Here is an 11,911-nt window from a genome sequence, read left to right as displayed (position 1 = left end):
AGTAAGTGCTTCTCTTAGCCCAGCTGACTTTAATGCCCAGATCAAAAGCTTTCTTGCCACAAAACAAATCACATTTGACAAAGTCAGATCTCTGCTAAGGCACAATTATATAAGTTGACTTGGCAACCTAAGTGAATGGTGATCTGACCTCCATTTTAATGTATTTTGTAGTTTAGTTTTCGAAAGTAATTAGTTCTCTTCCTTGCTTTTCATTTCTTTGCGTGTGGATGAGATGAGGACTGAGGTATGTGGAAGTGAAAGAACAAAAAATTCGTTTGGCAAATCCCTTTCATAGATGAGAGCATTGTGAAGACTATTACAGTGGGTTTTAACCATCTAACCCCTTCTTCTTTCAGTGGATTGCTCAGACAGTGCATGCCACAGAAGCGCCTAAGCTCACAGGCTGCTTCCAAGGGTGCATTTTCTCTCAGAAATATGAGTTTGTCACTGACAGAGTTCATTAGACTTGCTTTGCTCAGACTCTGAGAGTGCTCATCAGCACACCTTTCCTATATACTTCTTTTTAACTTTTGAAATGACCCCTACCTCTGACATGACACACTTATCAACTGTGCACACTTTCTTCCTGGGAATATAGGTCAGAGATGTGTACTCTTGAGCTCTGAGCACACACTGGAGGTAAAACGATCCTTAATCACCTATGTTCAATGCATGCCAAAGGTCTATGGGTATTCCTTGCTTTTTGAAAGTGCGTATTACATCACTTTGCTTTTACGAAAGACCTATATTAGTATTTATTTTTGCTAATGGAAAAAATCTGAAGAAAATTTTTGCTTTTAAATTAATGCTAATCATTTCTTTGCTTTATGTTACTTTGGCTTATGAAAGGTTTCACGTGAACACTCTACTTTCTGAAAGCAGGGGAAACCTGCCTATAATTCCTCGGAGATTTGGCAATTCTAAATGGTGCCAGAAGACTTGCAGGGTTCATCTTTGTGAAATAGTTGAGCAGTAATGAGCTGCAAGGATGCCATTGAGCACATTCAATTCAATCAAAAAGACTTAGTTTTGTGGAAGTCAAGTGTTTTACAATTCGAATTTCGTCTTGGGTAGAATACCAGGAAGTTCCTTAACAAGTTTGTAGAAGGCTGAATGACAGAGGTAGAAAAAAATTCATGAAATACTGTGATAAGTGAATGAATAAATGAATGGAGTAGATTAATAGGAAACTACCCCAAACTTAGAAATCAAAAGAGAGTACAATGTGTCTTTTCAATGTCTTTTTGGGGTAATTTTTAACAAGTTTACTCAATTATTATTTAAGTTTCTAGGAGAATGTATCTGTCATTTGGTTATGCTACTCGCTGGTTAATTATACATTAGATATTGTGAAGTTACATGTTAACCTATAAATGTTTGTCTAATAGAGAAGATCTAAGCCCCAGATCTTATTACCTCGTAAGATATTATCTAGGTTTGTATCTACCTAGGATTATTATTCTAATATTCATTTTTCCCTCTCTCTGGAATGCATTTTTTAATTATGACAGAGATAACAATCATATCTGCATGGATGGCAACTATAAAAATGATGTTGATGTACCTTAAGAACTTAGAACATTGAGGGCTTACAATAAGTGCTAAGTATTGTCAATCAATGGTCATTGGCACCAATGCAATACCAACAGGAGTCCTCAGATTGAGATAAAGAAGGAAATTTCACTCAATGCAAACAGCTCAATTGTGATACAGCATGGCTGCAGAACAACATGGTTGTGAGACAGTTCAATAGTGTTACAGTTCAATTATAATACTGAATGGCTGTGGAACAGTATAGCTTTGAGGGGGTCCCTGGGTGAGGTGGCTCTTGAGTGAGGCCAGTCAGTAGCCAGACAGTTCTGCTCTGGCAAGATGTCTTCAATGTTTCAGCTCCAGCCTAGAAAATGCAGTCTTCAATGTAAAGAGAAAATGTGCTCCCTGAGCCAGAGGGGAGCAGACTTATACAGCCAGAAGTCCCTGCCTCTGATACCTGATAGGTTCATTTTCATGCAAATAAGGACTCCAAATCCTCACAATACGATTGGTCCAAAAGCACTGTCCTTCATCACACTACTTAGTCAATAAAGATGTTTATGGGGATAGTTGTTAAATATGATTCCAGCAACTCTTTTATAAGGGCTGACTCAGACAGCAAGGATACAGTATAGGCAGGCAGTTCAGTGCAGATGGCAGGTAGTTTGGCCCTGCTGAAAGCATGGTTTGTGTGAGATACCTCTGTTTAGCAATGGCTGCTGGCTCAGTTAGATACTGGGAGCCTTCCTTGGTAGGTATCTTCTTTCTTTGGGTTAATAGTGTATTACTGTTTGAATTTTTAGTTGTATGCCAATAGGCATAAGCTGATAACAGTATAAACTCTTATGCATAAAATCCCACCATTCAGGGACGAGCCAAACTTGATAACAGAGTAGTACTTATTTAGCATTTGGCTATGAACTTGCTGTTTAAAACACTATATGGAGAATTCAAATTAAAACCAAGATGTTCTTTGAAAGCTCCATGTATACCTGAGAGTCTCCTAGCTTTCGAACCATGTGGTATATTTTGTTTCCCTGAGGTATATTTTATGTCTTTCCTCTTTGGAAATAAAAAGGAAGTTTTAAAGTAAGACATGTAGAAAAGGAGTGTTCATTAGGCAGGACTAAAATTACTTCTAGGTTTTTTCAGTGGGGAGATAGGACATAAGTCTGTTTTTAGAAGAAGAAATATGAATCATTATTTATACTGATATTTTCAATATAAATAAAAATTAGTTTGATCTTTAACTTTCTAAATTTTATATTTAGAAAACATGACAAATCCGTTCTTGATAACATTTACACAACTTGTTTTATTATAATATATATTATATATGTATATATTCTGTATATGTTTTATATATGTGTGTATATGTAGAGGTACATATTATTATACACATATTATATACAGATATATGCATATTTACTTGTGTGTATATATATATCCTATTACTTATGGAAATATGTATATATATCCACCTCTATATCTCTCTCTATATATACTCTGACTTTATATCCAACCACATGTATATAGTTGAATTTCTCTATATATCCTACTATATGTGTATGTATATATACACATGTACATCATATATATTGTATATATATAAAATATAATAATATCAATATTATTAGCTACCAAGTTTTCTATTAATTAATTATGTGGTCATATGCATTATATATGTAACAACCTTATAAATAGGTTGCATGGCTACTTTACCAACTATGTGCCAGGGTTTTAATACAGTGCCTAGCATGTAGTAAGTGCTCAATAAATATTAATAAAATATTAATAAAAGGTTTTGTCTTTCACTAATTCATTCAATCTAACAGTTGGTAACTCTTGTTGCATTTTAGAATCATTTGCAAAGCTTATATTTATTTACTTTATCAACATCTGTGCTTGGGTTCCATTCCAGACAATTAATTCAGAATAACTGGAAGATAAGTCCAGGCACTACTACTTGTAAATCTCTCCAGATGATTCAAATGTACAGTGCTTGGATGAGAACCAGTCATCTGATACCTCCTTCACTCTGTGTTTAATTCCCACTGAGCACTATGGCTGGGTCTAGTGTTACAAGGGAGGCTGTCAGTCCTGGGAGCTGTGCTAGAGGATGAGTTCTAGGCCAATACATTCCATTACTATGACTGTGTCTCCTGAATGGCCTTCCTGATTTAGACTCCGGGAAAAGGAAGAGAGGTCAACCTCCTCTCTGCATACACTCATGCAGGCCTCGGGCTGGCTAGATTCCCCTGTAAGCAGGACAATTATAGTAAATTGGAGCAGAGACATCTGTGCCCTGTCAATATCTGTCCATTATGAGAGGAGCTGGCCTATGATCAGACTCACAGCTTCCTCAGAAACTGCCAAGGAGCTATAAGGCACCAATGACTTTCTGACACTGCATAATTTAGTGGGATGAGACAAACTCTGACTATAGACGTCCTGTTGGAGACCATATTAAAATCTGCCAACCTGTGTTTTTTCCTGAAATGATAAGTGGACCTCTCTGCTCCAGAGGAATTTTCTGTCATACAGTGAGAAAGATCTTTTGAACATGGGAAAGTCTGGTCTCTGTCTACACATAATGCTGCAAGGCAGGAAATATTAGTTCTTCACAGATAAAGAACTGAGTCTGGGAGCAGGTAAACGGCTTTGGGATACTCACAGAGCTTGTAAGTAAATGCAATAGCCAGTATTCGAACTCTAGTTGATAGTTTCCAAGTCTTTTTACTTTATTTAACCCATGTTAACGAACTAATTTGCTGATGTGATTGTTAGGGGAAAACTTTTGATTCAGATGACTTAGTTTTGAATCCAAGCATTTTCCTTCTTAACTCTGATTTTAGGCAAGTTTTAAAACTTCTCCGAGCCTCAGGTACCCTATATGAAGGTAAAAGGTAATAACATTTACTTTATTGTATTTTTGTGAAGACAAAATACCTTAACATAAGTGAATTGCTTTTTAAAAATTTTGGCGCATTGTATTCTGCTAAGGGCAGTATTAATACAAAATTGTTGTTTATATTTTTCTGTTCGGTCTTTGATTTTCCATTCTTTTCCCTTTAGAATATTTTTAAGCTTCTTGCTCAACAAAGCATAGAACTGGCTAACTTTTAAATTATTGATCCCATTATAATAGAAAACCTGTAAAATGTAGTATGAAACAAAAAACATAAAAATGAAAATTGCAATCAAGTTCTGATTAACAGATTCAAAACTATAAATTAAAATGTTAACAAATTGGATCATACTGTACATTATAAAAACAATATCAATAATGCAACAATCAATTAGAATTTATTCCAGAATGCAAAGATAGTTCAACATTGGAAGACTTACTAATGTGATTGCTCTACATAATAATAGGAAAATATAACTAAGTAATTAGTATAAACTCTAATAGATCAGTGTACCTATTGAAATTGTGTACAAAATTATTTTTAACTTGAAAAGTTTATAACACTCATTAGATATACAAATATACAAATATCAGATAGTCTTCAAAAGTTAAAAATCAACTGTACAACTATATCTATATAAGTGTGTGTGTGTATATACACATATGTATATACATATGTATATGTCAACATTCAAATCTGATTTAACATATATTGATTTTGATATCCAACATCATATTTGTTAAAAGCATTTCACATAAGAGATTAGCTAGTGAGTGTCTGCTATTATTTCTATCATGCATTGTAAAGATACACACCCAACATTTAACCATGGGTATCTCTCTATTTCTAGTTAGTAGGATTATACTTTATTCATATTTTCCTACTTCAACTTAATAGTAGTTTACATTTTTAAAAATCAGCACATTTAAATTTTATTAAAACGAAGTTATAAAGGAAAATCTTGGTAGATTTCATTTATACACACTATAATAATATATTTTAGTAGCTATTTATATTACAAACATGAAACATTAAAAATAAAGCAAATTTAAAAACAAAATATTTTCTCAAAGTTCTCCCATGAGACTAAGAATGGGAAGAGGAGGTTACAACAGAATGAAACAATGTTTTCCAGCACAAAAAATATCCTTTGGGATATTGAAGGAAAATGGGATAGTGAAGGAAAAGAATGGGATAGTGAAGGAAAAAAGGAAAGAAGGAAAAAAAGAAGGAAGAAATTCATGTAATAGTACTAACACTCTTTTCCCATTTTTCCATTTTCTTTACGGCTGATAAAGAAATATCCTTTTTGTGCTGGAAAACATTGTTTCATTCTGTCGTAACCCCCTCTTCCCATTCTTATTCTAAACTGTGATCTTGGGCTTGATATCAGTGTTTCTTCCATTTACCTGTTGTATGCTTATTCAGCACTTTGCTTTAGAGATTTAGTCACCCTACTCACCAACTCTTCGGTTGAGTTGAGCTGGGCTATGAGTACCAGTGAGGTCTGAGGAACTGGAAAAAGCCGTTGGAGAGAGCAGGGATGCTAATGGGTCATCACAGTTGTCTGAAACAATCAAAGAGGAAGAGAGCAAATTCTCTTAGTGAAAGACAGTCCATAAAGAAAGGAATCGTGGCAATATACACCACCATTTATTAACTCCTGCTCTGAACAAGGCTAGCATGACTTATTTCTATGTGCTATTTCATCTACTCACAACAATCCTGAAAAACAGGTATAACTTACCTTCACAGTTAGATAAAGTTCAGAGATGTTAAGTTTATTTTGTTCAAGGTCACACACTAAAAACGTGTGGCCAGAATTCTCACCCAGGTTTATCTAATTCAAAAACCCAACTACCCAACCATTCCTTGAATTAATCCTTTGAGCAAAGCTTCAAGTTACAGCTACTGAGCTTATTCTGTATTAAAGGGGAAAACATTGTTTAACTGCTCTCCCACATTCAGTCCCTAAGGACTCTTGTAATAGTTGTATCTAGAGGGATAGAATAACTTAGAATATCTCATTCCCAGTTGTGTAAAAATCTTTGGAAAATAAGTTTCTAATTTTAATAATTTATTTCTTCTCCACATAGTAATAGAGAATAGTTTTGATCTTGTTCAATCTTGAATCTGATATTTACTTCAGTAGTTACCTTTCCAGCCTTCTCTAAATGTGGTAAGTGTGTTTTCTAAGTCATCTTTGATGCTTCCCAAATGCAGAACAGGGTGCGGCCAGGGGCAGAGAGGTGGTCTTGATAGCATAGATATGTTCTCCCATATTGACACTGACACCTGGCCATTCAATCTCGTGTAGAGAATGCTGCTCTTTGCATAGTATATTGGTCATCTAAAAGTTTTTTTTTTTTATTTCATTTATTTGTTTGCATCCTCTCATAGGTGGTGTGCTCTTTGTAGAACCTCAGAAAAGAATCTGATACATAAATAGGCTTTCCATAAAATCTTGTTGAAAGAATGGGATAGTGAAGGAAAAAAAGAAAGAAGGAAAAAAAGAAGGAAGGAATTTATATAATAGTACTAACACTCTTTTCCCATTTTTCCATTTTCTTTACAGCTGATCTTATAGGACATTACAAAATGACTTCATGGAACCTAGACATAATTCTGACAAAACAAATTTGAAATTTGAAATTTGAAATGTGTTATTCAGTTTGAAAGTAAACTTCATGGTATTAAACGTTCTCAGGAAAAGTCGATTTGACGTATTTTTAAAGAAAATATACATATGATTATGGGGCTGTTTATCCAACAAATTCTTTGGGAGTGGTATTTCATTTAATTATAGGAAAATTAATGAGAAACATAAGGATTAAATTTTTGTTTGTTAAATGTGTTAAAAAATTAACTGGCACAGCGTATTTTGAGTTTTTCCTCAAACACAAATGTTTAAAAAATGTTTTGAGATATTTGACAAACACGTAACAGAGCCAGATCCTTACTGAAGAGAAATAACATAAAAACCACAGCAAGGCCATCTTAGCAGATATGGCCATTTCATGAATAGAAAGCAGAGCTTAGGGACACTTTTCTCTTGGCATAAGATGCAAGTGAGGGAAGGTGCATACATACCTCCAACACACTTGTCTGAAAACATAAATCTGCTACCCTATTTATTGGAAAATAATTTGAACATTAATGCAAATTTTGTATTTACTTATGCCTGTTTTATCATCAGGAAACATCAGGTGAATGTAGAAAATTGAAACTAATTGAACTGAGCCACAGGAGTGTTCCATACATGTGTGCACATACACCATATAATATCCCAGTTAGTTCACAACTATGTGATGGACCCCACCTATGCACATCTAAATTTATTCTTCAATTTCAAACAACATTGCCTCCATCACTTCCCAACAACTCACAACCCTTCTGACACCCACTTCTGCAAGCAAACTGAAAATCTTTTGAAGGTAAAATATTATATTTATTATAGTATTTATGGATTTATTAAGCATAGAACATGTGTAAAACTGTGCTATCATCTTTATTAGGTTCTTATGGTCTTTTTATGTGTCACTGATGACATTTTTAGTGCTATGCCCCTTACCCAATTTTCCCCTGAATAGAAATAGAAGCGATTTATTCATTTCAATTTAATTCAGTCCAATAAATATTTATAAGATCCTACTTTCATCTTGGATAGGAATTAGGGATATATTTGAACAAAATTATGTGGCATAACTCAAGGAAGACCATTGAGAAATATAAAGACATAAACAAATAAATAAACTGATGAAAATTTTTAGGAAAATTACAAGGTCACTTTGAAGCTGGTGAAATGGGTACTGAACTGTCTAAACATCTAGGCAAGTGATCTTTTCCATCTCCTCCAGCCCTCTGTGGTCCTATCATTCATAAGGCATTGCCTCAGGGAAAAGTAAGCTTCCAAAGCCCACTGGCCTTGTAATACCAGCTGCCATTTTTCCTACTGCACATTTCCTCTTCTGAAATGTTCTTTTCCATGTCTAAGTTTGTGAGATTAATGTTTTTACTTTGGAAATTAGCAAATATATTAAAACAATCTATGCTAATGAAAGAATCCAGAGGAGATTCTTCAGGACTCCACTCTCATGGACCCTGTACATTGTAACAGTGGCTGTTAGAGAGCATGTCTGAAATTTCTCTCCCCAATCCCTAAAAGTGATGAGTGGGAAAATTTCAAACCAGAAAGGAGGAAAGATCTCCCCCTTCTCAGAAAACAGGTAGTTCCATCTGTCATCTCCATGAACCAACTTGACAATGTCTCCGAAACTGAGAATAGAGAAGTCCTGTAATTAAATTACCCTTAGTCATCAGGAATTAATAAAATATTTCTATAATGCTTCTAAATCTAAAAGTGTGTTATTTTTAGACATCTGTCCTATTCTTAAAGCTGAGGAGAAATGATCTAGCATAAATCAAAACAATTAGTTTTTGTTTTTGTTTTGTTTTTTTTTTTTTAATTCATGATTTGGGACATCCTGATGTAGTAGAAAATCACAGGAGGGCCAGAGTAAGGAGATTCCTATTCTGGACTGGTTCCTTCTCTTGCCTCGGTGACTTCAAAAAATGCATTCAAATGCACTACGCTTTATCTCTATTGCCATCTCTCAGAGAGAGTTATCTCTGCCATATGCACCCATAGAATCATTATAAAGATAGAATGAGAATAGATGGAAAAAGTTCTCTTTTAAGGGAGAAAACACAGAATGAGAACAGGAAGCAGTATATGAGTTGTCTGTAACATCTGCTGCAATCGAAAACAACCATTTCAACGATTTTATCCTGGGATTTTGTTTCTATGTCATTAAACCTGACCAAGAATTGGTATCATCAATAGCTGTTTTGTACTGAAGGTTTACAGTCAACCAAATGAGAAGGAGAACATGAAGTGGAGGGGAAACAAAAAGTGAAGACAGACACACAGGGAGTGAGGGCAACATTGCATGGTTTGATCCTCCCCATCTGTGGATTGGCAGCCTTGTGGAGCATCGGCCGAACCACACCAAACACAAGTCTGGGAAGAAAAGAAACAAAGCACCATTTGCTCCACCTGCAGGCTTTAAATAATCAATCCCATGTTGTCACCAAATTTTAGGCTCCACTCACTTCTCAGCCTTTTGACAGTGTGTCTGCATGATGATAAATTTGTGAGTCAGTTCCTCCAAAAGCATGTGTGAATGTTTATCAGTATTTACATGTGGAAAGATGAAAGGGTGAAGAAATTTGGGTAGGGAGAGAGATGTTTAAAGTTTAGGAACAAAATCCTGAGGGATTAAATGTCTGGCTTCCAATAAGACTGATAACCTGAGACAAACCATAATAATTTTTCCAGGGATCATTTTTCTAGAAATGAACCACTCTTCATAAATTAATAATGCATTGACATAGTAGGATATTTTCAAAATATGCTCTTAAAAAGCCTATTCATGGGCCTTTTTCCTAAAAAAATGTGTTATAAAAACCAGATAAAATTTAAAAGCTATTTAAAAAAATTCTAACCTTATTCACATGTGATTTATTATTCTCCATTATTCTTCAACAAATAACTTGTCATCTTTACTGTTTTCCTTTATCATATAAAGACCACCTCTTGTCCCACCCCACCCCCAGGCCAATAAAAATCCATGCCTTTGGGTGTGATGAAAGCACCTTGGGTCTTTTCATTCAGCAGCTGTTGAACAACCCCAGTCCTTTTTGGAAATGACTTACTCGTACATTCATAGACTAAAAGGATATCAATAGAAGGTCACTAGACTTAGTGTGGTGATTACATTGTAAGGTATACAAATGTCAAATTGCTATGCTGTATACCTGAAACAAATATAACATTGTATGTCAACTGTATATTAATAAATAATAATTTAAAAAATACTAGAAGGGACCTCTGAAATTGTGGAATTCAAGCCCTTCACTTTACAAATGAGGGTCTCAGGGCATAGGGAGATGAAAGGACTGCTCAGGATTACTCATTTGATTTGTGGACCAACCTGGACCCAAATTCAGGTTTTCTCACTCCCAGGTGGTGACCACTAGGTCAGAGTTACCTACCAACTGTACACAAGTCTGGTAAACATTAATTATATTATTCTTCACATTTGTTTTAATGGTTTGACTATTTTTCCCTGTACAAGGAAGAATATAGTTTTGTTTTGTGGGCAAATTAAAAACATTGAAGAAAAGTCTATAGTTTTCAAAAGAATTTAAGTTTCCCCTCTATTTCCCTTGCCTTCTTTATTTCTTCTTTCAACTCTCTGACCGAACAAAACAAACAAACAAGCAAACAAACAACAAAGGAAAAATAAATAAATAAAAAGAGAAAAAAGAAAAGAAATGGATTGTTTTCTTATTAGCATTTTTATGAATATTAAAATCAAACATCTTATTTGATATTTGCAGTCTGAAGAAGTGGCAATAATTTGTTCTACAATATATATGCACAGTTAAATACTATAGGTCTTTTTTACCTTAATTCTCACAAAAGAGAATTCTGAGTAAATATGATCTTTACACAGCTTTTTAGACTCCTTAAATGATTATACTTTAAGTAACATTTTTTGTTGCCAACATATATTTTTATTCATTATTATTAAAATATCAACATATAGAGTTACATATGTTCCTGAAGTTAAATTGTAAGCTTCATCTTGATTACCACAGTAAATTATCTGTATATGGGGATGTGGAGCTTAAAAGACTCACTTGTATTTATAGGTGAGATAAAAATTCCTCTTAGCATTGCACACTTAACGGCCTAGTTTTTAAAAAAGACTAAAAGCATGCATTTTGTGTAGTGCCTACAATGGTGCTTAGAAATGATGACTCATTTTTTTAGCTTAGTTTATTTTTTCCTTTGTTACCTATAATTTCACTTAGCAAACAATAAAAATACTTTAATATGACTCTTGAATGTCCTTGTTTTCTATCATGAGACCCTAAAAGATAAATTACACCCTGATCAGCAGACCAAAAAATATGGCTCTCCAAATGAATCGTGAAGAGTGTCAAAACTTCTCTTTCCTGACATCATCTCCAACTTAATACAGAATTATCTTTTTAAACAGGGTTGTGCTCTTTGCCATGGGAAGATGGACTTAAAGTCAAAGACATAGACCCTGAGCTCAAGTAGCCAAGCATCTACTGAGTTGAAGATAATCCATAATTTTTTAGAGCACCTTATGTTTATGCACAATTATATACAGAAAACCTTTGGATTGGGATCCAGGAATAATGGCTCTCTCCACCTTAACTATGAATATGTTCTCATTTTACCTTTCTATATTTCAGATCCTTCAGCTGAAAATGGCAGGGATTATTATTCCTTCGTCCAACCAACAAACTTTAACTAAGCACATTTTAGGTGTCAGGGTTTCTGTCAGCTTTTAAAAATAGTAAAAGCAATTGTGGCAATTTCTCAAACATGGCAGTGATGGACATACTAGTGCACTGAAACTTTTGGGGATGGA

At 34.4% G+C, this 11,911-nt stretch overlaps 1 protein-coding gene across 1 annotated transcript in view; it reads right to left on the bottom strand.

Annotated features, from left to right (window-relative positions):
- Positions 1-11,911, bottom strand: part of CNTNAP5 (contactin associated protein like 5) — a 716,034-nt gene that overhangs the window by 556,898 nt on the left and 147,225 nt on the right. The window contains exon 2 of the mRNA XM_006920991.1: positions 5,905-6,009. Coding sequence (XP_006921053.1) covers positions 5,905-6,009 — 105 coding nt within the window. The remainder of the gene's footprint in view (positions 1-5,904; positions 6,010-11,911) is intronic.

Source organism: Pteropus alecto, unplaced genomic scaffold, assembly GCF_000325575.1.
Source record: "Pteropus alecto unplaced genomic scaffold, ASM32557v1 scaffold3, whole genome shotgun sequence".
Taxonomy (NCBI): domain Eukaryota; kingdom Metazoa; phylum Chordata; class Mammalia; order Chiroptera; family Pteropodidae; genus Pteropus; species Pteropus alecto.
Note: the sequence above shows the minus strand (reverse complement) of the source record. Positions and strands in the feature narration are given on the sequence as shown.